We start from the raw sequence: 27,496 nt of genomic DNA, 5'->3' as shown, positions 1-27,496 counted from the left end.
AGTTTAATATATATTATGTCTACCAATGGAGTACTGCTTGGTGACACGGGGAAGAACGCATTGTTTTTTTTTATGGGATCGGAAGCGGAAGTGCGTGTATGTGTTAGTGACGAGTAATCCTAGTGACACACACTAGTTATTCCAAACCTACAAAATGATTTGGTTTAATGGGTCCATACCGGACGCCATTAATTTGGCCAAACAGAGGGGTTTTGTCTTCGTCATCGTCATTGTAGGTATGTTACTCCATTTACACCTGCCGCTGTTTATATCCTGCCTGACACAAGTACAAAATGTTTAGGGATTTGGCGTCCCTATCTTTTGAAGAAGTGTTAACTTACACTTAAGGACTATGTTCTTGACATTAACAAGATATTAAAATATAATTGACAGCAGCTAACTGTCGTCGGGTTAGCCTCAGCTTAGAATATTTAGATAAACGGCTACACAAAATGTTCATCAGACATTACGGTAAAATGTTACAAGGCCTGGTTGCCAAAATAAACTTGAACCTTACGACTCGTAAGTTACGAGCGTCATTTTCTTTGAATCCAAAATGAAAATCATACCTATATGTATGCACAGTAAGAACAATGTGATATTTAAACCCTTAGAGGGTTGAATTTAACTCAGGAATTCAGTGTTAAATCAGCAATGGAATGTGTAAAAATATTCAACACTAAGTTCATAATGGATTACATTACACTATTGCATTTAGTTTCAAAATAAAATGGAATGGATAATAATTTACATCTTATAACCAATGTTATATTACTAAATTGCTGTCATCTAACTGATCAAATGGTAATGTGTTATTAGCACTATATGACATTTCTATGTCAAAAGGCCTGGGTTAATGCAGGTTATTAAAAAGGTAGTGGCTCCTTAGCCGGTAACCGGTCAAATAGTCCCAGGGGCTATTTAGCCGGTAACCGGTCAAATAGCCTATATGGCCCCAGCTATTTAGCCGGTAAGAATTCTGTGTGGGGCAAATAGTGAGAAACTACGGCTACGGAGCCACTGCCTGAATAATAGTCATTAAATCCCTATTCACCTAATGTTAAAATCTATCAATTGGCAATAACACATCAAATTTCAATAAGATTGGTTGAATGGTTTAGAAAATCCCCTATTCACTCAATGTTAAATAATAGGGTACCGGCTAAATAGCCCCTGGGACTATTTGACCGGTTACCGGCTAAGGAGCCACTGGGACTATTTGACCGGTTACCGGCTAAGGAGCCACTGGGACTATTTGACCGGTTACCGGCTAAGGAGCCACTGCCTATCAAAAATGAAAGACAACAAAAATCATGCTTTGATTTGGTCACTTTATAGGCTTGAAATGTTTTGAAAACTTACTGTCCATAATGGGCAGACTAAACAGCAACAATTCAAATCATGTATCATCAGAACAGATGAAATCTGGTAAAATAAGGGAATTTCAGACTGTACACTAACCCCTCAAATATCGCAGTTAATGTAGAGCAAACATGGCTGCGATAAATGAAAAATCATGCCAATACATTAAATATTACAACTATAAGCATGTCAAAAGACTGTAATGTATTCATATCTAAATATAATGTACAGTGGTACCTCGAGATACGAGTTTAATACGTTCTGGGACTGAGCTATTATGTCAATATTCTCGTAACTCAAACGAACGTTTCCCATAGAAATGAACTAATAACAAATGAATTAGTTCCAACCCTCTGAAAAAACACCCAAAACAGGATATTGAATTGGAAAAACATTTTTATTTGTTCTAATTCGCCATCTATTAACAAAGTAACAAATAACTAGTGGTTTAATCGTACTAAAATGTGTTTAATAGTACTAAAATTAGACGGATTTCGCAGGGGGGAGAGAGACGGACAGGGAGAGGGGGGGCTTTTTGCATGGCAACGCGCTCGTAACATAACATAAACAAATTTAAATGAACTTGGATTACGATGCAGACACACTCAAAAATAAGTTTAATTTAACCTTACACTAAACTTAATTCTAATTTTGTTTTATATTTTGATACCTTTCTTCTCCCGCCGGGTTGGCTCTATTTGCCCCGCCTCCACCCTGACTGCACGGCAACGCGCTCGTAACATAACATAAACAAATTTAAATGAACTTGGATTACGATGCAGACACACTCAAAAATAAGTTTAATCTAACCTTACACTAAGCTTAATTCTAATTTTGTTTGAAATGTTGATACCTTTCTTCTCCCGGCCGGGTTGGCTCTATTTGCCCCGCCTCCACCCTGAATTTCACATGCAACCTATCGATTGTTTGCTTTTGTATTCCCTTCAAAATATTCCCAAAACGATCCACACAAATGTCCTCACAATAGGATAACACACGAGCAATTGCCAACGAGAAGTAGAATATACGCCATTCGCACTGACTAACGGGAAAAAAACACTGAAAAAATGCAACGCCAGTGCTCGCAGAGACATTACACGAGGGAGTTGCGACCACAGAGACATTACACGAGGGAGTTGCGACCACAGAGACATTACACGAGGGAGTTGCGACCACAGAGACATTACACGAGGGAGTTGCAGGGAGAGAGACAGTGCCCATGATGTTCTTATGAGCAGCCTCTCGCGTCAGCTGTCTGCTCATATATCAAAATTTGTCTCGTATCTCAGGATAAATATTTGCTCAAAATTTTACTCTTATCTCAAATTGCTCGTATGTCGGGGCACTCGTATGTCGAGGTACCACTGTATATATAAAAATGTAAACACTTTAAATACTGTACTTCCAGTGAAAATAGTTCCTCCCCACTTGATATGAATCCCCAAAAACAGGTAAATGGGAGTTTTAATCCAAATATTTGTCATCTTGTGGCCATGGGTCCAATGTCTGCGATATTCGAGGCATTACCAGAGCTGCCAACTACTCCGGAATTTATGGAGTTTACCCAGAAATGCAAGGCAAACTCCAGGATTCCGGAAAACCTCCCTAAACTCCGGATATCCCAAAAAAATGTCACTTATTTTTTTTTAAGCAATCATTTTGGAAAAGTACCAAATTTCCAATTTAAATGCCTCAAAATTTACACCATCGCTACGGCTTCTGCCATCTTGATTGAACTGCACTGTAAACCGGAAGAATTCGGTAACATGAGTGCATTGTGAATCATTCGAGTTACAAGTTCTGACGAATGATCGTCTTGTGCGACTTCAGTGCATATGGATTTTGCGTGAATCGCATTCACTCCCGATAAACTCCGGATAAACTACGGAAATGGGACAATGGTACTCTTGAAATGGGGTCGACAGAGGTTGGCAGCTCCATATTACTGTACTCACCTAATTAAGCGTGGGATGGAAACATGATGATGATGAGTCGCAGGTTCAGTTAATCTTTGAATAAAAATGTCCAGGAAGGCATCCGCTTCCAAAATAAACTTGTTGCTTCACGGCCGTATCTACGGTGTAAATTCATCATAATGCTGGTTCATTTCATCCAGCCGCTACCACCTCTTCACCTCACGAGAATTTATTTTTATTTATTTGCACCACGAGGCGGCTCTTTCACGCATATCCTTCTGACTTTAGCATCATGCCACAACATGCTTGCATCTCCAGAGAAGCGCAAAATTTAGTTTGATTTTGTTTTATTTATGTAATGTGTATTCGTGATAATATATGTCAAAGCACTCAAACATTTACAAATCTGGCAAAGTCTCATCTTCTGTATACGACATAAAGAGTTCGGCCAAGTGGGCGAGTTCCCCATTTTAGAGAAAATTCTATACTTTTAAGTGAGACGTGTGAAAATACGGTACTTAATATTTTCTTATGTATTCATTCACCCAAGTAAAAAAACTAAGAATTGAGATCAGACAATATGAAAATTAAAAGGGTTTTATTTTTGCCAGATTGCCAATATGATATTCATTCATTTAGAATGTACTTTCTATTTTTTTGCATGCCGTATTTCACACACACAGGGCGCACCGACTGAAAGGGCGCTGTCTCAGTTGCAGGTGCAATTTCAGTTTTTTACCCACAGAAAAGGCGCTTCGGTTCAAAGGATGCGCTGCCATGGTCGTGCTAGCATGACACATACGTTAGCATGCACCCTAGTGTATGTTTTTAAAAAGGCAACATGAGCAAAACTTAGTTTGATTTTGTTTTATTGACGTAATATGTATTTGCGATAATAGAATTTAAAGCATTCAAACATCTACAAATCTGTCGAAGTCCTCATCTTTTGTATCCAACATAAAGAGCTCGGCCGGGTGGACACGTTCTTCAACAATGCTGGGTTTTGTAATAGAAATTTCAGCTTCGACAAAAGCTGAAACTACAGTGCTTCATCTGGAATTTAATTTTAATGCTCCAAAAAAGGCCAAAGGTTGCATAAGTGCTTTGGCTACTCTCAGCCAGTTGAAACATCTTCGATAACCAAGAAGTGTCCATTCTCAACTCTTCAACATGGTTGGAAAATTATACTTTTTATACAAGACGTCAGTTAATCTGCATTTTCCTGTTCAAAGGTGAAGATGAGCAGTCAACAAACCTAATGTCCAGCTGGGAAGATGACATTGTCCTGGAGATGGCTCAAAAAAGTTGTGTGGCAATTAAAGTTGACGCCAAGAGGTATTTTCGACATTTCCATGAATATAATTACAGTGGTACCTCTACTTATGAATGCTACATTTGTACATAGATACATAAATATAGATATGCACTCATTTGTAACTATATTATCCCATGATTTCTTAACAAACAATATTATGATATAATACATGCAGGTGTTGCTTCCATATAGTTTGTTTGTTGGCTTGAAGATAAACAAATCCATTATTGAAATTATCATTGTTTGCTGTACTAATTGAAACTATATATTAGATCTGGGCGATATGACAAAAATTGTTATAATGATAAAACAAATATTAGTCTATCAATAATTATCACGACAACTTTTTTCTTTCAAATTTGAAACTTCACATTTCTGTGAATAAATAACTTTCCTCCTTATTCAATTATGAAAGTTTGAGTTTGATTTATTTAATTAGGGAGAGCACATATTAATGAACATATTAATATTCATGTTAATGAACTTATTTATGTAAATATGTAATATTGTAGCCAAGGGCTAATTTCCATCTTTAGTCATGTGTAGGTTGAAAGTAAATGATGACACATACAGTTGTGGTCAAAGGTTTACATACACTTGTGAAGAACATAATGTCATGGCTCTCTTGAGTTTCCAAAATGAAAAGTAAAGAATAAAACCTGCAGAAATTTTGATATTGATATTGAAAAAAATATTTTTATAAATCTGCCTTCAAAGCAAATGTTGCTGTGCAATATGAAATAAATAAAATGATCAACTGAAGACATCACCGTTGGCAAGCAGACTATTTTCAGCCTCACCAAAAGAAACAGTGTAAATTTACCTCGCATATGGCAATTTACATAAAATAAAAAATAAAAAAGTTGGGATGAACTTAACCCATTTTACCCAAGATAAAGTTTTTCATTTTTTGCAACCTTTTCATTTACCGTATTTTCACGACTATATGGCGCATCGCATTTAAAAGCGCAGTGTCAGTAACGAGTGCTATTTCTGTATTTGACACACACAAGACGCATCACATTTAAAGGCGCACCCACTAGATGGTGCTGCGCTAAAGGGAATGTCAACAAAACAGTGAGCCAAACTTTATTAATAGATTACAAATCAGCTTTCTGACAGCTCCATTCACTCCCAACATGAATAAACAACAGTTTTTTTTAATTTTCTCCAAGGTTAAAGTATTAGTATTTTCGGGACACAGCAATAGCATAATAACTCATGTTGAAAGGTGGGCATCTCACCAAAGTCGTCATTAATCGAGTCAGTAATTTCTGCCTTCCTGAAAGCTCGGCCCGCAGTTCAAACTTCCACTGGGAGTGACGACGAACATAGAATTAATGTGCTACAATATTTATCCATATAAAATATATATATATATATATATATATATATATATATAAATATAAATATAAATATAAATATAAATATAAATATAGTTTGCAGTCTAGCTTTGAATGCTCTGTTGACGCCAACATCTAGCAGCAGGAGTTCTTTTGTAAATCCTGCCGGAATGACGGCGAGCACCAAATTAGTGTGCTCGCTGTCATACTGGGTGTATTGACAAAAGAACTATATATCCCAGCAGTCACTGCGCAGTACTTTTTCTAAGGGGAAAATAGTAGAGTCGGGGGCTGCTTGCCGTAGTTGTGAGAGCTGTAGAGGATGGTGTACCCTATCGTCTGATTTATTTTATCGTGATAACAATTTTAGTATTGGTCCATATATAAAGTGCACTGGATTATAAGGCGCCCTGTTTATTTTGGAGAAAATGTAAGACTTTTAAGTGCGCCTTATAGTCGTGAAAATACGGTACATAGAATGGGGAAACACCTTCATATCAAGTAAGAAAAATATTACAGGTTGTCTTCAAATGAGGACAGTGGGTTAAGGACATTTTCAATCAGGCTGCTCTTTGCACAGGTATTTACGAGGCATCAAACAAAAAAAGTAGCTAGGGAGAATTCAGTTGGATCTTTTAGTGCATCAGATCTGTGTTGTCCTGCATCTCATAATCGCTCATTTTGGCCGTGTCATTGTCCTTTTGCGTTCATGCTCTGTGGTAGCCTCTATTGCTAACCTAAAAACACGTTTCCTCTTCTTCACCAGAGTGTTCGTCTGAAACTAGCGTTCATCTAGCAACAGAGTCAGCCATTCTCTGTGGTGGTCGGGTGGTGTAATTGCAGTTTAAAATTATCGAATTTTTATCGAAACTTTTTAGTATTATTATTGACAAAAAATATTTCAGGATAATTATCGTTATTGTTTTATCGCCCAGCTCAACTATATATCTTTTGTCATGAAATGTTTTTCACTTATCTGCATTTGCCTTGCAGTGACGCGTGTTTGCAGTTCTCACAGATCTGTATCCTTTTGACATTGATCATTTGTTTCTCATATAGTCTGCACAGAAGCATTGTACTATTTACAATTTAAAGGGTATAAGAAATAGAAATGCAATATGTCTGCAGTAATAGAAAATGTATTGTCCTCTAAACATATTCTTTGACAACCTGTGAATGAAGATCCAGTGGTCTGCGTTCCCTCAAGTTTTTTTATCGGGGAAAATGGTATTCCTTTGGAGGTCATTGCTGGAAGTGTATCTGCTACAGAACTGCGACTTAGAATTGAAAAAGTACAAAAGGTAATACTGTCTTTGTTGAATGCAGATGAAAAAAAATAGGAAATACTCAATCTGAGGAAAAAGAAGTACATACCGAACAGGAAGTTTGTGAAATCAAGCATACTTGACAGAAATTCACATCCTTGAGAGCCAGTCTCTGCGTGCGGGATGATTATAAGATTGCCATGTTGTCACCTCATCAGTAAGGAGAACCCCAGCCCCCAATTAACAGAAATAGCTGTTTTCTTTCCTTTATGATATGGAGGTTTAATATGGTTAAACTCATAGGGCTGAAGCAAAGAAGTTGCCACACTACAGTATTGCCCCGACTATAAGACGACCCCCTCTTTTTCAAGACTCGAGTTCGAAGACTGTTTAAACACCAAATTCAATTTTTATACAGAAAATAATTAAAGTACACTGATCCCTCCTTTTTCGTGGCTAATGTAGACAAGACATGGCCACGATAATCGAAAAACTGCAAAGTAGGATCACCCCTATTTATTACTAAATACCATACTACGTTTACGTGCTTATACAAAAATACAAATATACAAGTACAATCATCAAGAAGTGTATTTATTAAATCACAGTTACAGGCATATGAAAAGACTAATTTATTAACATTTAAATCACATCTTATCTCATTTTCTGAACCGGTTTATCCTCAGAGTACCAGGGGGTGCTGGAGCCTATCCCAGCTAACCCTGGGCCAGAGGCGGGGGACACCCTGAATCGGTGGCCAGCCGATAGCAGGGCACAAGGAGACGGACAACCATTCACACTCACCCAATTTAGAGTGTCCAATCAGCCTACCATGCATGTTTTTGAAATGTGGGAGGAAACCGGAGTACCTGGAGGAAACCCACGCAGGGGAGAACATGCAAACACCACACAGGTGGACGTGACGTGGATTTGAACCCAGGACTAACATCTAAATATAATTAATAAATAAAAAATGTAAATACTTTAAGTGCTGCACTCACAGTGAAAATAGTTCCTCTCAGCCTGATTTAAATAATAAAAAAACATCTTATTGGAGCTTCCGACCAAGTCCTCATCGTCACATTTGAGAGGCATCTTTTTTGTTCAAATATTGCTGTTGTTGTTTTCTTGACATTGTCAAGACGATTGCCAAATTCAATGGCTGCGTCATCCGTCAATGTTCTAATCAGTTTCTTTCTGAGTGGCCCCACGGCGTAAATTCATCATAATGCTGGTTCATTTTTTTTATTTTTCGGCGTTGGGGTGTCTTCATCCAATCGAGAATTTGCTGTTCCGCACAACGGCACATGCGCGCCGATGGTCAAGCGAAACGTGCAGTACGGCAACCTGGGCGGAAAGAGCAGCCGCTACATCGCGGACCTCTTCACTTCACGAGAATTTATTTTTATTTATTCCCAGAATACAGATCGCCACAATACGCATGCATCTCCAGAGGGGAAGTGCATTCACTTTCACTTGTGTTAATTTTAACCGCACGGTGGACCCTGTTAACAAGATTCCTAGCAGCTGAATTATTTACAAATGAACGCCGTTTATGCCGCAAAGGCATGCTACGCCTTTAGCATATTAAGGAACGTCAATATTTAGGAGGCATTTTCAATGACGACTCAAAAAAAAGTATTTTTCCACAGGTGATGTGCACGATGCAAAATTCACTCGTAACAAAACAGCAAATGGCAAGACGTAATGCATCTAGGCACTGTATCTTTGATATTTGGCGCACCCATACTCCCTCTATTGGATACACTTTCTTCGGGTGCTGAGAGATAAAGCAGTGCCCTGACTTCCGGCATTTTTCATTTGTCTTCTGATTGCGCGTTTCAACGTAGACATTTAGACTTTTTTTTTTATATATACCTCAGAAAAAATCCACAGTGAAGCTGCAAAAGTTGAACCCGAGAAATGAAGAAGGATCCCAGGACATCTGTAGCAAATGATTATAACAATATATTCGATAGAAGAAGCATGTAAAAACGGTCTATCACATCTATCTGAACATTTAAATATGTAAACTAAAGTGCAATCACATTTGTAAATGAATGGCTTCTGGTTTCTGAAATGTAAATCAACCAATCTACTGTGATAAAACAACGAAATTGCAATAACTGCATTAACCATCAAAGTGATCAGCATTTGCTTTAAAGATATCAGGCACAATCTAGCGTTGTGAATGAGTATAATATCTAGACCCCGAATGTAAGACGACCAACACTTTACAGTCTCATTTCAATGCAAAAAAACGTCTTATATTCAGGCCAATACGATATGTATGATACAGACACAAGTGGCATTTTCAGCATCTCAGTGATTTTGGTATGAATGCCACTTGATTTTCTTTGGCAATCTGGAAATTGCTGTTGCTAAATCTTTATGGGCTTCCTCAGATGCATGCAGAAAAAAATGGCACTAGTATGGTGTCACAAGAGACTACTGCCACTATGACGATCAGCCCAAACCAACCTACCATGAATGCGCTCTCGGCTCCTGCAATGCCCACAGATGAGTTCAGGAGGCCCGCCACAGTGGAGGACTTGGAACTTAGAGAGGCGACAGAAGGTAACGCCATCTCGAAATGTATTTGAATATTTTTCTGGTATATACTCATATGGATTTAACCAATACAAACTCACAATGGCAACTAATCTACCATACCATATCCAGTTACTGAAGACTACTGAGTCGCACTTCTTTCGTAGTTTGGCTGGGCCTGCAACTGATACTTACGGAAGCGTATTGCATTCACCTTAAAAATACATAAAGCCCTGACTGGTTTTCAAGTTTATTTTCGCTGTTGTTTTTTAAATTATTTTTTGAAAACTGTCTTTTTGAAATAATTTATACTTGGAAGCCTTGTGTGGACTGCGTTCTGCAAATTCTAGAAAGGAAGACCACTGCTTGCGTACACACTTGCTTTACGTTCATTGTATTCAGCGCAATCATTTTTTTAAGAAGATGTTTTCAAAGACTGCAAACTCACCTGCATGGAGATACATATTTAGAATCTGCAGAACATCTGCAGCTATGCAGGTTGTTTTAATGGTAGTCAGAAGGTTACGACACCAAGTTGTGAAGTTTAATTTTGACACTGTTTCTGTTAAACATGTCATTCGTGGGTTTAAAATGTCCTAGATTAACTGGGAACTAGAGTGCTGTGTCCTCACAAGGGTTTTGGCTGGGTGCTGGAGCCTATCCCAGCTACCTACAGGCACCAGGCGGGGCCACCCCGAATCGGAGGCCACCCAATTGTTGGGCACAAGGAGACAGACAACCATTCACACTCACACTTATATCTAGGGGCAATTTAGAGTGTTCAGCCTGCATCTTTTTGAAATGTGGGAGGAAACCAGAGTACCAGTAGAAACCCACGCAAGCCAAGAGAGGGAAAACATTCAAACTCTACACAGTGATGACCGACCTAGGATTGAACCCTCGATCTCTGAACTGTGAGGCCGACGCGCTAACTATTCGGCAACCGGGCTGCCTTGCATTCTTCGGCACTTAGTTCTAATTGTGAGAACTCTCTTTAATGAATTCGTAGTTTGCCGAATAATCTTGTTTAAGCTCCACTTTATGTGTACTTTTTGTATCAAACAGTATTCAGTTGTCCTGAAAAAATAATTAAAATTAATTTTGAAAGATGGCTGCCATCAAAGGGTTCTTTTTAAAATGGTTGAAAAATTAGGCAAATACAACAATGACACCAGGTTTACCTTAGTGACCTACATTCATTATAAAAAAATGGTAAAATGATACAGATGTTTATTTTTACATTTTAAAATTTCTTAATTTCCTGCTGCATGCTTTTGATTGTAGAAGCTATGGTTGGCCAATCAACTATGTCTACTTCAGCAAGTGGATCAGATCCCACAAGTTTATCTTTGGGTGAAGAAAACACTACAGAAGGGTAAAGGCACACGTACAAAAAAACTGGCTTTCAATTGCTTTCAGAATCAAAATAATTTTGATTGTATTTATTTTTATAGATTTAACATGAACATGGATGGCATACATCAGCAAAAGGTGACATTGGAAGAGGAGGTAAAGAAAAACTTGGGTTCTTTGGATATGTATAAAAAAGTATGCAGTGTACACCACAGAGTTGCACACAATGGTATGCATGTGCAGGCGTTTTTAACCTTAAGATCCTGCAAGTAATATCAGATAATTAACAATTGGTAGATGTCCCATTAACCTCTGTTGTGTTATGAAACACTTTAAAGAATTGCCAAGAGGTAGATTATTTTGACCTGACAGATTTTCCCTGGAAAACTGCGGGAAATGTGCGATACCTCATACCTGTCAACTTATACGTTTTCCCTGTATTTTATACGTTTTTTGATCATTTCAAACTGTGTACGCCGTATATCAACTTTTGTACGGGATTTTTTTTAAAGTACTTATTTTGTAAAAATGATCTCGTTTTACCCATTTCAGCTCTAATCCGGATCGTCTCGGTCACTGGTAGCAAACAAAAACGTCATCGTCGACTGCTAATATTGTCGTGATATGTGGACATGCATTCCCCTTTCACATGTCCACCTTTTCACTATATACAAATATACTGAGCAATGTACACAGACTGAGTAGTTGTCAGCGTCATACAACGACATCTAGAGAATCTTGAATTTCGTGCAGTGCTGATTAGGCACGCCGTCCACTATGGATTTTTTTTTAGACTTAAGTGTGCCTGCCTTGTGTGAGTTTACGTTTTTTTTTATCGCTTAATAAGGGGAATTGCAATCATTAATAAGGGGAGCAATCGGCCGAGGTTGACAGGTATGGATACTGTGACCGTTGACCAATGAGAAAGAGATTAAGGACCACTGCTGTAGCCTTTCCCACCTAACTGTGGATCTAAGTCAGGGTACACCCGGAACTGGTTGCCGGCCAATCACAGGGTTCCGTTTGTTACTTTTAAAGTTATTTGTGTAGTAGCGCAAAGCATGTTTGTTCAATAGCAAACTATTTGAAATATAAAAGATTCTTCCTGTAGTTGTCGAACAATGTTGCACACACTGTAATTTTATCCACTCCTAATTTGCGATAACTGTTCCAATTGTCTCAGGTTTGAAAGATCCCTATTCCAAATGGCAAATTTTAACTCCTTCCAGAAATGTTCAACAAGATATTAGATTAGGGCCCATAGTAGTCTACTTCATAATCGTCTAATATTTTGTTCATAGCCATTTTCTGGCGTTTTGAACTGCATAATTTGACCAGTTCAAAATTTTGAGAATACCTAGGATTTGTGTAATTTTGTGACACTGTTTATCATTTCTCTCTTGAGCAGTCTTGAGATTTATTTTTACACTGCACGGATTTAAGACAGCCTATCCCAGGATAGCAAAAAAGCCCCAATGCATAACATTCCATAATGTCTAAGGTCCACTATGTCTTTGTTATATTGTTACCTACACAGGATCAGAATCAGATCAAAAAGCCAAAGTTGGCAAAGGACATACTTGACTGTAGGAGGGAAGAGAAGACAAAGCGACTGCTGGAAGAGAGGAAGCAAGAAAGGGTGGAGGACCACGCTGCCAGGGAGAGAGTCAAACAACAAATTGCTATGGTAATCTTTGCCTCTGCATTTCTTCACACACACAAAAAAAATGAAAGGAACGGCTCGTCGCATACTCGTCTTCTTTCGTTTACTGATATTTCTGTGACTGCCAGCAGGGTCGTTCCTTTTTTCAATAAATGAAAGTTTTATCATAAAATGGTTAATGTGTTGTGTAGGAAATTAGAACAACATGAACCCTGTCAATATAAGTATCTATTTTTTTCCAATCGAGCGGTGCACTTAAGTCAATTAGACACAGAAGGATGAGAATTCATACGGTAAGTAGTCTATTCTGTTGTTTAAATATGAACGTTTTCCTCAAGACCGCTTTGACCAAGAGACAAATGATGTGTGGCCTGTGAGTTTTTATAATTTTAATTTATTTTTTAATTTTTTAGCTAAACTAGTAAAATATACCGGTGTTAGATGGTTAGCATGCAGGCTAGCTTCCCTAGTGAATGGCATCGGAACCAAAACAAAGGCAAGATTTTCACTGGGGCAAGTGTAACTTAAGTTTGTAATTCAAACATTAAAACATAACAGTAGGACTTAGTTCGCACCATAAACACAATTTCTGTAACACTTGCACAACCGGTGACTGACAAAATACTGTCTATATGTAATTAAATTTTTTCATCCCTCTTCTGCAGGATCGAGCTGAAAGAGCAGCCCGTTATTCCAAATCTCTTGAGGAGGCTCAGCAAGTGCGACAGGCTAAACAGGCAGAGTTTGATGCAACAAAGAATACTATTGCGAGACAAAGGAGGTAAATCTGATATCCGCATGCATTAAATCAACCCAATTCATACTTTAAGATCTTCAAACCTATAAAATATTTTGTCCTTCCTCTTTCTTCCGTTGAAACATTGCTTTGTAACCTTTTTAATTTTTTAAATGGAAAAAAAAACTATACTTACTGGCTCCCCAATGCTTCTGGAGAAACATTTTTTGTTAACCGTCAAAAAAGTTATTATAATTAAATGATTTTAATTTTTTGGCCCACATTGAAAAAATCTTGATTGGCGGATTTTTTTTACTTAAAAAAATCCTTCAAATGCATCAAACAAATGAGAAAGGAAGGACCCCATACCAACAGGAAGTGACCCCGAAGTGCCCCAAATTCAACAAGAAATGATCTGAGTGTTTACAGACCAACACAGCAAATTACCCCAATCAGAAATGGCATTTTCTAGACCTCAAAATAGACCTGTTGCATGTCCACATCAAGAGGATTCAGATGGCATTTGGTTCAATGCCTGTCTTGGTACATTTTACGGGCATGTCCCACTGGGAGACGGCCCTCAGGAAGACATAGAACATCCTGCTCGAACACAACCAGTGGATTGGAAATTCTGGGAGTTGAGGAATTTTGTCTTTGAATGCCTGTCTTTGTCTAATAGATTGAGATTTGTTCACTTTCAACAAAAAATGGTATTAGTGAACTGGTCTTTCAATATTTTTGACAAAATTTGGGGGAGAGCAGGGAGAGGAGAACCTGCTTTGTTCAGGTGGAACTCATCAGGCCGGATATACGATGAGATCCTTGGAAGATCGTGTGGCCGGTGAATCTGTCGAAACGGTCTTGGCGGTGCGCTCTGAATGGCACCGAATTCGGCGGTATTGTACATAGCAGGACTAGAATGGAAAATTTATCTTTGGGCTTGGCAAAATCTCCCTGAGGTGAATGTCCTCCCCTCGTCCAACCCTGTCCATCCATACCTTATATGGTGTCAACGTCCCTATTTGTGCTGTCCAGTGTACTGATTTTAATTGATTCTAATGTTGCCAATTGTTGTCATTTTCACACTGAGCACCATCAATGGTGAATCGGCAGGCAGCCTGGCCTGTATTGTTTGTGTATGTATGTAAGTTATAACTGTCCGGTCAGGTTGTACCTGGAAGGCATCTCGTTGTATGATGTACATTGACAATAAAGCTTTCATTTCAATCCGTAGGCTAAGAGCCAGACTCAAGGAAAAAGGAATGATTCAGTAAAGAGAAATGTTTAATGTTACAGAGTTGTACAGACAATGCACCCTGTTACAGCGTTATATAAGCCCCACTCGACACTTCTTGGATCCTTGAAGTCGGCAATGATGGGGTACACCTGTTCTTTAGGTCAACAATTAGGATTATTATCATAAAGACTACAATTAAGATGATTAAGTTTTATCTGGAATCTGTTCCTAAACTTGTTGCATAATATATCTTTATGATGTCTTAACCCAAGGGTCGCCAAACTACGGCCCGCCGGCACATTTGGACCAGCCCTCTGAACAATACCAGAGACGCTATCTGATTTTTTTCCTATTTGGCCTTGAAGACTGGGACGTTTTAATCTTGTGTTTGGTTCATTGCACCCCTGCTGAGCCCACAAATCATCCCAGTGAAGCGGGGCTTCGCATTGCTTCTTTGGTGATACGCGCGGCACAGTGATACCGAGACATCTGGACGATCGCAGGTGAGGGCGGAGCCCTGGGAGTGGGACCATCGCGGACTATTCTAGCATATAAAAACTGTGCAACCTCTTTGAGAACGGAATAATGGCGAAAAAGTTAGGTAAGAGACAAATTGATTCAGAATGCAGGGTATTTAACCTGGAGTGGACAAACGATTATTTTTTTGTTCAATGCAAAGAAAAGGCTGTTTGTCTCATCTGTCAAGAGACGGTTGCGGTATTCAAAAAATACAATATTCGCCGACACTATGAATCCCGTCACAAAGACAAGTACGATAGCTTGCAAGGCCAAATATGAGCAGACAAACTCTCAAAGCGAAAAAGTGGACTACTATCTCAGCAAAATATATTTGTACGCCAAGCTCAGCTGAACCAGGCATCCGTTTGGGCCAGCTTTCGGGTTGCTAAACTGATAGCAAGCAGCTGTAAGCTTTTCACTGACGGGAGAGTTTGTTAAGAAATGTATGGAAGCTGTCGCGGAGTAGGGGTGTCCCGAGAAGAAAGATGCATTTAATGCCGTAAGTCTGTTGACGAGTACAATGACCAGACGCGTTGAAGAAATCGGGAGTAATGTATATGCCCAGCTGCAGCAGAAGACGAAAGAATTTGACTTTTTTTCATTAGCACTGGATGAAAGCACGGACGTGCAAGACACAGCGCAACTGCTCATTTTTATTCGTGGAGTTAGCGCAAACTTTGAGTTATGCGAGGATCTGGCAGCCCTCCAAAGTCTCAAAGGGACTACAACGGGAGAGGATATTTTTGACAAAGTGTGCCAAACCATGGGGAAGTTGGACCTGGACTGGTCAAAGCTAGCTAGCATCACGACTGACGGGGTTCCTAGCATGGTGGCTGAAACTCGCGGTCTAATGGGACGCATGAACCGGGAGTTGGAAAAAAGGGGTCTCACCGCCCCGCTACGAGTCCACTGCCTAATTCACCAGCAAGCACTGTGCTGCAAAGTGTTGACGTGAGAGAGATTCTGCTCTGACAACTGAGCTGAACTTTTATCTGTTAAGATTGTGCATGGCACAACAGAAAGTTAATGTTCCATGGCTTTTTTTTCTATGAAGAACCCAGAGAGAGTTATTTAGTTATTATTTATTTCATAAATAGTGTTATTTATTTCCAGTTTTTTCTGTGAAGAACTCAGAGAGGGTTATTTAGTTATTATTTATTTCATTAATAGTGTTATTATTTGTTTCCTGACTTGTTTTCTGTAAAGAACCTGGAAAGGGTTATTTGGTTATTTGCGGCTTTCTGGAAAACAATAAAAATTTTAAGCTCCCCTACGATCGTCACACTTTTTCTGTTACAAACTGACACCGGCCCCCCACCAGAGAAGGGAAAGGTTATGTGGCCCTCACAGGAAAAAGTTTGGGGACCCCTGTCTTAACCTATCTGTTTGTAGTATAAGTGTAGAATTTTTGGGTTTATTTGAAGCACACTTCTACAAAACGAAGAATGACTGTTCAACATTCTGCCTCCCTGATCCAGCGAAGTAACCAGAATCTTGATTTACTGACTCCCATTCATTATTGAGTAATTATCGAACAAAGAAGTAGTGTTCCTTTCTTATGTTAGATTTTACAGTTTTTGGATTTTTTTCTACAGACCTAGCTTTAAGTTTAGATTTTCTTTATCAGTGCAATTAAATCGGTAGTTACTTACAGGCATTCTTCTGGCTCTAATATGAAATATGATTGATTAAAGGTAAGGGTTAGTTAATCAAACCTTTAATGTGAATCATTTACCAAATATGGTTTTCTGTGATAATTCATTCCCAATCTAACTTTCATCACCAGTTCCATGACAAGGCTCCAGTTTCGCCTTCCAGATGGTTCCTCATTCACAAACCAGTTCTCCTCACAGAGCAAACTTCAAGAAGCTCATGAGTTTGTTAGTAAGGTCAGTAAAAGGACTGGGGCTGTGCCAAAGTGGAAAACTATTGAAATTACTTTTTTTTTTTAACAAACGTTCTTTCATAACTTTGGTCAAATTAGTGTGATCTGTTTACAGTTCATCAAGTATGCCATTTCTCAATTGACTGCAATTTCCTTTGTTAGGTCAATCAATCCTCTCTTAAATGAGTGCCTTTTAATTGGATGACAATGTAACTTCACATTGTTACAGCCTTATACAATTACCTGCCCACTTTCTGCTTGGCATTTGCCTTATGTGAGGAGAGCTTGCTGATTGACAAGGTTGCTCACCACTGCAGTCAAACCAATGCATGACAAGTTTATGAATGACAAAAATTTAGGGGGATAATATAATAAGTTCGCAATCAATGTTGTGTATTCGCCCATTTTGTGAAGAACATCTTAATATAAAGTACATAACTTTGCACATTTCCTTGTTGGGTGGTTGATAGCCGGGCAGCTAATTTCTGCAACTATTCCTGCTGCTTTTCCTATAAAATAGTAATCCATGTGCTTTATTTAATTTAGAAAGTTTATGTCAAATGCCGCGTAGTCCTTCATAATACTTTGTGCTCATGAAAAGCCCTCACCCTCAAAATAGTAGGTGATCCCTGTTGTAAATAAAGCCTTAGAAAAAGGAGTCACTCTCGAGAATTAGTTTTTGCTGAAATGAAAATGGGAAAAAAAACCAAAGTATTTGAATTAGTATCTCCTTAGTGGATGTCGTTCTTAGAATTACTCTCATTGAGTCACATTGTTACAGTCCTTCACTAATTGTCTACCTTCTCTGTCTCTAATCTCTGTATATTGAATGTCTAAATAGTTTTTTGGGCTGGTTCTTTCTTAGGAAGTTGGAAACCGGTATGGCAACTTTTCTATGGCCACCATGTTCCCAAGAAGGGAATTTAGCAATGAAGACCTCAATAAGACTTTCTTGGAGCTGGAACTTGCCCCAAGTTCATCCATTGTAATTTTGCCTGTGAGTAGATGTTTATCAGTATACCGTATTTACTCGCATATAAGCCGCCCCACGTATAAACCGCACCCTTAAAATAGCCTTAAAATTGTAGAATTTTACAATTTACAATTTTACAATTTGCTTTCAAACCAAAAGTTGCTGTGCAATATGAAATAAGTTAAATAATCAACTCAAGACATCATTACCATTGGCAAGCAGACTATTTTCAGCCTCACAAAAAGAAAAATTACCTCACAAATGGCCATTTAAAAAAAAAAGTTGGCTGAACTTAACCCATTTTCACCCAAGATAACAAGTTTTAGATTTTTTTCCAATAAGGCTGCTCTTTGCACAGGTACGCACTGGTTAAAAAAACAAAAGGTGGAAAACGCCTGGGAAAATTCACTGGGATCTTTTAGTGGGTCGGCTCGGTGTTGTCCTGCATCTCATAATCGCTTATTTTGGCCGTGTTATTGTCCTTTTGCGTTCATGCTGCATGTTAGCTTCTAATGCTAACATGCTAAAACACGTTTCCTTATCATCCTCTTTCTCCTGAGCGTTGATCTGGAACTAGAGGTCATCTCGCAACAGCGCCCCCGTTCTTTATTGTGGTCACGTAGTGTAGTTACAGTTTAAAATATTATATTATTATTAATAATCAATATTTTTATCGAAACTTTTTAATATTATCGTTGACAAAAAATATTTCACCATAATTATCGTTATCAATTTATCGCCCAGCTCTAATTCATAGGTAATTTCCAGCTGGTTTTAGGGCTATACCATTCACTAACTTTTGATTCCAAACGACGTTTTGTTGATTTTGGGGCAATCCTTGATCAGTTCCTGTTGATTTCAACAAATTATTGGGACAGATTTCATCATCCTAGTGCCACAAAAAATAGAAAACAGGTCAAAATATCTCAATGTGTAAAGTTGGGTATGAACGGTATTGCTATTTGTTTTGGATTGGTTTTGGGTTTGTGATTCTCAAGCAATATTATGTGGAAAAGTTCAAGTAGCGTGAATATTGCTGTAGTTCACTGTGCTTACTTTCGTTTTTCCATTATCTCCAAAACAGTCAGACTTTCCATCTTCTTCCTCTTACAGTATGGCAGATCTACTTCTGCAGTTGTCCAGTCCTCTACAGGTGGTACGTGGGCTGTCCTGAGCACTTTCTTCTACCCTGTTCTCACCATATGGCGATTCCTTATGTCCTTCCTGTTTCCAACCCCACCACAAGAAACATCAAGGAGTTCTTTTCCCCAGTCTCAGTCTTACTCCAATTCTGCAACACCCTCTGATAAACCAAAACGGTGAGCGACTGTCTGAACTTTTTTTTAAATTATGTTTTGTGTATATGTTTTAACGAAATAGTTTTCTGGGTAATTTCTTAATTTAATAGTATTTCTACATACTAACAATGCAATGTCTAAATCAGGGGTCTCGAACTCAATTTACCTGGGGGCCGCTAGAGGCCGAGTCTGGGTGAGACTGGGCCGCATCAGGATTTCCACAAGAAAAGCACTGATAAAACATTCCAACGTTATCAAATATCTTTATTTTTTAACAAAAAATAATGAATTAAATAAATTAACTTAAAGATGAATAAAAAATAAATCAATCAGTAATACAAAACCAAATAATACTAATGAGCATACAGTAGATATACACTGGCTGGCTAAGTAGAGAAAATGAATTATTTTTATTCCGTTTCAAATGTCTGTATTAACAGCTCTTTAACCTTTAACTTTCTGAACTTGAATGGAACATTGAACATGAAATATTCTGAACACGGCTTCTCTTGCCTACTCCTTGCTGCTAGAGACCTGGCAGCGCTTCTTCTCACATAGTCACATTTGGCTTGAGGGAGGAAGCAGTGGAGACCCTCAGTAGAGCTTGAAGATGCACATCAGTAAGTCTGGACCTGTACTTGGACTTATTGAAGTTCAAGGTGGAGAAGAGCTTCTCACACAAGTATGTGCTCCCAAAAAGGCACATGGTCCGCTTGAACCTTCGGGAAAGTTCAGGGAAGCTGGGGGTCAACTCTCTCAAAAATTGCCCAAGCTTGTCTGCTTCTCCACTCACCTCCCTGAACTTGGCTTTGAGTGCAGAGTTGCACTGCAGGTCAATGAGCTCCATTTGAAGCTCAGGAGGGGCATCTTGCACATCAAAGGAGAAGGGGTCCGCAAAAATTTGAAATGTGGCTTTGTGTGTCTTGAAGTCTGCAAATCTGTGATCAAATTCCTCCTGTAGCTTCGAAATGGCCTCAACATACTTCTCACCACTGAATGGTGTGCCTGCATCCACGAGAGCCTTGCATGCTGGGAAATGGCAAAGGTTTGTCTGAGAGAGCTGGGCTTTCCATAACACAAGTTTAGTGCAGAATGCTCTCACGTTGTCATAGGCAGCACTGACAAGTTGCCCCTGGCCTTGTAGCTTCTTGTTCAGTACATTAAGCCCATGTGTGATATCAACAAGAAAAGCCAAGTCCATGAGCCATTTGGGATCACTTAGCACAGGATCAATCAACTCACAAACGGCGTAGCTAGCTTTGACTGCTGCATTACTGTCTTTGGTAGCCTTCTTGAAGAGATCCTGTTGCCTCAGAAGACGTGTTTTAAGACTGGCAACCTGGTTGGCTCTCTCATCTCCCTGGTATTTTTCGTACTCCTCAGCATGTCTCGTAGTACAATTACGTGTCAAATTGTATTCCTTGTGCACCGCAACTTTTTCAGTGTAAATGAGACACGTCGGGGTGCCCCTGTGTTCAACAAAGAAATATTGCACTCCCCACTTTTCTTGAAACTGTCTGTGCTCATCACCGACCTTTCTCTTCACGGCAGGCTTTGAAAGAGACATCTCTGGGGCTCTGTAATATGTTTTTCCACTTGGAATGAGTCTCGGGTTGATCTTTCACATTCAGTCGCGCGGGTTTGTGGCGCATGTGCACTTTCGCTCTCCGTTTCAATCGCGGAGATGGCTACAGACACTGACACAGGCTGGATCACAGATCATAGCGCCTCATTCAGTTCTATGCTGAGAGCAGCGGAGGAGTGTGCGCGCCGAGCGGAGTGATCGGCCTCACGGCTTCTCCTCCGCCCAGCTGATTGGAGGAATGAATGAGTGAGTGAGCAAGGCACTGGACAGCCCGGCCGATGTCCCGCCCTCCATAGCCGTATACCTCACCGTGATTGGTTCAATCAGCTCCGAACCAAAGTTCCCTCTAATTTTTTGTTGGTCTGAGCAGAAAGACAACCTCCCTGAGCGCACTGAGTTCCAGTGTGAGCGACATCATCGGTACTCGGATGATTCGCCTAAAGACGTTTCGCCGACGGACGTTTGACAGACGGGCAGGTCGCCGAATGGACGTTCCACCGAACGTTCATTCGGCCGAACGGAGGTTTCGCCGTAACGGGATTCGAACGCTCGCCCTGCCGGATCGTGTGTGTACAAGTTTTTCAACCTCGGCCCGCGGGCCATATACGGCCCGTTAGGATTTTTAATCCGGCCCGCCGCCGGTGTTGTCCAAATTATAGTAAAAATCAATGTTCGTCTACCATCAATGGCAGTCCGGGAATAAGCACTCTTGGGCAGGCAGATGTAGCAGAACCGAGCCGTAAAATGACAGCAATCGGGTCAAATCCATCCTAAAACAGCATTTAATGATTAAATACAAATACTGGATGATATCGCGATGGAGGCAAAAAAATGTCTATAGACGTCCATTCGCCAAACGGCTCAAAATGCTCTCAAATTCGGTCAAATCCAGCTGAAGACAGCGTTTAATGATTAAATACAAATACTAGTATTTGTATTTAATCATTAAACTAACAAATACTAGTACGACCTGTCCGTCTGTCAAACGTCCGTCGGCGAAACGTCTTTAGGCGAATAATCCGGTCACGACATCATCATTGCTCGCTATCGGCACACCAGTATCACACCTGCCACAAGCAGGTGCATGTCAATGTTCCCTCTAATTTTTCATGTAAAACATGCTGTAAAACAAGAAAAACATGAGTGGACAGAGCTACTGCCACTGGCTGCCACTTAAACTGCGCCATCATGGGGAAAGGGGTAAAAAAAAAAAAAAAAAAAAAAAAAAAAAAAAAAAAAAAAAAAAAAAAAAAAAAAAAACCCACGATCTTTCATATTAAGACGGGGGCCGCAAATTATCGTCCCGAGGGCCGCAGTTGGCCCGCGGGCCGCAAGTTTGAGACCCCTGGTCTAAATGGTCTCCCCTATCTGTTTGGTTCATTTAATTTAGTGTTGGGCACAGCAACAGTTCCTGGATGTGCTTCCATTTTTTTCACTGATACAAAAGTAATCAAACAATTGTGTAGACCAGGCACGGGCAAACCGGTCCTCGAGGGCCGGTGTGGGTACAGATTTTTGTTCCAACCGATATAGCACAGACAGTTTAACCAATGAGATTCCTGCAGAAAACAAGAAGCACCTGACTGCAATGCACTGATTGCACTTGTAGGACACCGGATTGGTGAAAAGGTGCCCTCTCAATGGGTTGAAATGAAAACCTGCACCCACTGCGGCCCTTTGTGGAATAGTTTGCCCACCCCTGGTGTAGACAATTGAAAGTAATTGTGCAAACCTGTCCTCAATCTCAGTCTCTCACACTCCAAACTCCACTATGGCCAAGACCAAAGAGCTGTCAAAGGATTGTGTTACTGATGTGTACTGGCTTCAGTAGGGGGGACACGTCTGGCAGTGCAGGATTTGAGTCCCTGGCGGCGCAATGTGATACTGATTGTAGCCTTTGTTACTGTGGTCCCAAAGCAGCTCTCTGTAGGTCATTCACCAGGTCCCCCCATGTGGTTCTGGGATTTTTGCTCACCGTTCTTGTTATCATTTTGACGCCATGGAGTGAGATCTTGCATGGAGCCCCAGATCGAGGGAGATTATCAGTGGTCTTGTATGTCTTCCGTTTCCTAATAATTGCTCCCACAATTGATTTCGTTACACCAAGTGTGTTACCTATTGCAGATTCAGTTTTCCCAGCCTGGTGCAGGTCTACAATTTTGTCTCTGGTGTCCTTCGACAGCTCTTTGGTCTTGGCCATAGTGGAGTTTGGACTGTGAGAGACTGAGGTTGTGCGCAGGTGTCTTTTATACCGATAATGGGTTAAAACAGATGCTATTAATACAGTTAACGAGTGGAGACCTCATTAGAAGAAGTTAGACCTCTTTGACAGCCAGAAATCTTGCTTGTTTGTAGGTGACCAAATACTTATTTTCCACTCTAATTTGGAAATAATTTCTTTAAAAATCAAACAATGTGATTTTCAGTTTTTTCCCCCCACATTTTGTCTCATGGTTGAGGTTTACCCATGTTGACAATTACAGGCCTCTCTAATATTTTCAAGTAGGAGAACTTGCATAATTGGTGGTTGACTAAATACTTATTTGCCCCACTCTATATCAAACAGTTTGATGTAAATAATGCAGGTTGTCATAATGTATTTGTTCTCTTCAATGAGGGAGATGCACACAAAACTCGCAAAGTCTAGCAAGCCAACACATGAGACCTGGTCATCTACTAATAGTCACAAATTCATGTGTATGCAGCACAAATAGACTAGACTGCTAAATTTTAAAAGAGGCAACAACTTAATCAATCTCTGGAAATACCTTCCCAGTTAGCAGTCATCTTAAAAAAAGGAGAAAATCACTTGTCAATCAAGTTAAAGAAATTCCTAAAAATACAACCCTTTTTGAGCTGATGTACACTTTTTGCATATAATTTATCTCAAGGCATTCCACCGGATGAAAATTTAAAAATTTTGAAACTCAGTATTTCATTATATTGCAAACACCCAAAAAATCAAGATGTCAGCTTTTTTCAATATCGTTCAGCCCTTCCGCACATTTACTATATTTATTCCTAGGCCACAGCAGTCTGCCTTCGATGCTCGCTCAGCCACGCTCAGTTGTGCCACTGAGGACATTCTTGTTGTGGGCTAGCAGCACTAACTACATTTCGCTTCTTAAAATTAAATAAATAAAAACTAGATTATTTACAATTCCATGGAGATAGTTTGCTACTCTACCACCAATATACAGTAATACCTCGACATACGAGTGCCCCGACATAGCAATTTGAGATACAGTATACAGCGGACTCGAGAGGCTGCTCATAAGAACATCATGGGCACTGTCTTTCCCGTCGCAACTTCCTCATGTAATGTCTCTACGAGCGTTGTATTTTTTCAGTGTTTTTTTTCTTTCTGTTAGTCAGTGCGAATGGCGGAGCTTCCTCACTAGGAGTACTACTTTCCGGGCAAGTTGGCAAGTGGTCGTGCGTCATCCTATTGTGAGGACATTTGTGTGCATCATTTTAGGATTATTTTGAAGGGAAGACAAAAGCAAACAACCCTCAATAGGTTGCATCTGAAAGTCAGGGTGGAGGCGGGGCAAATAGAGCCAAGAGAAGAAAGGTATAAAAATTTAAGACAAAATTAGAATTAAGTTTAGTGTAAGGTTAGATTAAATTTATTTTTGAGTATGTCTGCATCGTAATCCAAGTTCATTTAAATTTGTTTATGTTACAAGCGCGTTGCCGTGCAGTCTCTCTCCCCTCCGCCAAATCCGTCTAATTTTAGTACTATTAAACCACTAGTTATTTGTTACTTTGTTAATAGATGGCAAATTAGAACAAATAAAAATGTTTTTCCAATCCAATATCCTGTTTTCAGTGTTTATTCAGAGGGTTGGAACTAATTAATTTGTTTTAGTTCATTTCTATGGGAAACGTTCATTTGAGTTACGAGTAAATCGACATATGAGCTCAGTCCCGGAACGCATTAACCTCGTATCTCAAGGTACCACTGTATTACTGCTGCATCACTTTAAATCATGATTATTTTTTGTCTTCTCAGTGAATCCCTTTCTACACCTTTGGAAAAAGAGCCCAAGAATTTCAAGAAAGATGGTAAAATATGCCAGCTCAGGGCTCAAGAGGACAGTGAAGATGACAACAATACCTGGAATGGAAACTCAACGCAGCAAATGTAGCGCTCTTAAAGTAGTTTTCTGTCTGCTCCTAGCCTAACAATGCTAACACTACTATCCCATCCCAGATGAATAGTTGGATTCAGTCATTCAATAATTCAAGATACTGTTTTCTATTTGGTGTTTCAGGCGCACCTGCATGGCAAAAATATAGATTGTACTTGAAACCTTTTTTTCCACATTAGTGAGTAAAAAGACTTTTCACCTGCTCATACCTACAACTATGTAGTGCTTAATATTCATTCATTTTTCGTACCGCTTATCCTCACAAGGGTCACAGGGCTACGTAGTAATGTCAATCATTCAACTGTATAGTCAATTAAATTTACTTGGAAACTGCTTCATCCAAATCAACCAACTGTATACATGGTAATACCTTGAGATATGAGCTTAATGCGTTCCAGGATCGACTTCGTATGTAAATTTACCCATATCTCTAATCAATTTTTCCCAGAGAAATAAACAATATACAAATTAATCCGTTCCCACCCTCTGAACAAACACCAAAAACAGCATATTACAATGGAAAAACATTTTTTTATTTGTTCTAATTCACCACCTACTTTACAAAGTAACAAATACCTATCAAGACGTTATGATCTTCAATTCTAAAATGTGACATTATTCAGTACGGACAGACGGTAGCGCGCAGTGCGTGGACGAAAAAGAGGGAGGGGGAGAGAGAAAGAACAGGAGAGAGACTTGACGGCAACACGCTCGTAACATAAACTTTAAATTTAACTTATATGAACTTAGATTACGATACATACACTTAAAAATACGTTTTAATCTTACGTTTCACTAAATTTAAACCTTGTTCGATAAGCGAGGCAAAGATGTTCACGCATAACACAGCGGCTTTCGAGCTGGAACTTCCTGGCTTCTCCATGCCTCACAACCGAGTGTTTGTGTTTGTATTTTAAAATTATCAAACCAGCCAAGACTCTCTTTGAAGGGTTTCGCTGGTGTCTTTTTCAGATGCTTGCTTTGCTTTCAAGTCTGTGTAGATTCCGATGCCTTTTTCGCAGATTATCAACTTTGACACGCTATCTCCAGTCAAAAATGCAACCAGTACGGCCGGGTGCTCGTAGATATCTTTATGTGAGGGAGATACGGCGACAAAGACAGAGCAAAGCTGTTCTCATAAGCAGCCTCTAGCGTACTCGGCCACCCGACACCCGCATCGAGAACCATCTGACATGCTTGTATCTCAATTTTTTCTTGTATTTCAAGGCAAAAAATTTGCCCGGAATTTTCCTCGTATCTCAAATTTCTCATATGTTGGGACACTCGTATGTCAAGGTACAACTGTATTTGTATTAAATTGGCTTGAGAATACTGCTTGATCAGGGACTGAGCCAACTTTTCAGGCCAGGAGACAACGCTAGAGTTTTGATTCACATTTTGTTGCTCGCCAGCTTACATCCCTGCATTGAAATGCAGCATGTACAGGTTCCTGTAACAGCAAAACTCGCACCTCAACACAACATATCCACTGTACCTTCTGGATTTTTTTGTGTTTGGAAATGCCTATTGTGACACCAAACCCATTCTTTCATACTGTATTTAGGCACTCTGAACCTTCATGGCAAACAACAATTTTAGAATATTTTTTGCCCAAGCTCTTGATCGGATGACTTCCATGCAATGTGCTGAATTGTTCCTTCTGCTCCCAATAGAAATTGGGTAGGTCTCCAGATCTGACTTTGTAACCCATTTTGTCATTACAATGGTGTGAGGTAAAAGCCTCTAACTTGCTCATTTTCTCACTGATTGTAAAAAAAACAAGGTACTTATAGAAAACTACATATAACTGTGATATTGTGTAAGAGAATATTGGTTGGTTAATGAACACAAATGAATTGTTTGCGCATTCTTCCCTTCTCCATTTGAGGCTTATCGGCGTACCCTTTGCAACTAAGTCGCCGTAAAGATCTGGCTGTGGGCGTTGTTTAAACTGTCCCAAAATTAGTCTATCCCAGCCAACCACGGGCAGCAGGCAGGGGGTACCACCCAATCGCACGGCAAAATGAAACGGACAACTACTCACACTCATACCGAGAGGCAATTTCAACTTGCCTACCCTGCATATTTTGGGATGTGGGAGGAAACAGACTGAAAACACCAAAGTCAGGCAGAATAACAACTGCACAATTGGATGGTGCCTTCTGAACAAAGCGATTGCGATTTTGGTGCTGGTTTTAATGGGGATTATTATTTAATGACCTTTTCCATACATCAACAACATATAGGTGGATGGGACTCGAAGAATGCAAAATGATGGTTGAATAACTTGATATTATTGTGAAATAAAAATGTATCTGTGCCCTACAGGTATTCATACAGAA

General features: G+C 39.6%; 1 protein-coding gene across 1 annotated transcript; it reads left to right on the top strand.

The window, feature by feature from the left end:
• Positions 1-52: 52 nt before the first annotated feature.
• ubxn4 (UBX domain protein 4) lies at positions 53-27,496 on the top strand. Its single transcript, XM_077616953.1, has 13 exons — positions 53-236; positions 4,511-4,613; positions 6,930-6,958; positions 7,119-7,237; positions 9,607-9,778; positions 11,036-11,126; positions 11,206-11,260; positions 12,642-12,791; positions 13,433-13,548; positions 17,046-17,148; positions 18,010-18,141; positions 19,231-19,436; positions 25,016-27,496. The coding sequence occupies exons 1-13, from the start codon at positions 155-157 to the stop codon at positions 25,149-25,151; spliced, it is 1,494 nt and encodes a 497-aa protein (XP_077473079.1). The 5' UTR covers positions 53-154; the 3' UTR covers positions 25,152-27,496.

The sequence above is a fragment of the Stigmatopora argus genome, chromosome 13, assembly GCF_051989625.1.
Source record: "Stigmatopora argus isolate UIUO_Sarg chromosome 13, RoL_Sarg_1.0, whole genome shotgun sequence".
Lineage (NCBI taxonomy): Eukaryota > Metazoa > Chordata > Actinopteri > Syngnathiformes > Syngnathidae > Stigmatopora > Stigmatopora argus.
Note: the sequence above shows the minus strand (reverse complement) of the source record. Positions and strands in the feature narration are given on the sequence as shown.

Bases quoted from the DNA above. Each gene is read 5' to 3' on its own strand.
- ubxn4 (XM_077616953.1), top strand. From the start codon at position 155: ATGATTTGGTTTAATGGGTCCATACCGGACGCCATTAATTTGGCCAAA. The intron at 12,792-13,432 runs GTAATCTTTGCC...CCTCTTCTGCAG, and splicing joins TCAAACAACAAATTGCTATG to GATCGAGCTGAAAGAGCAGC. The intron at 19,437-25,015 runs GTGAGCGACTGT...TTGTCTTCTCAG, and splicing joins CCCTCTGATAAACCAAAACG to TGAATCCCTTTCTACACCTT.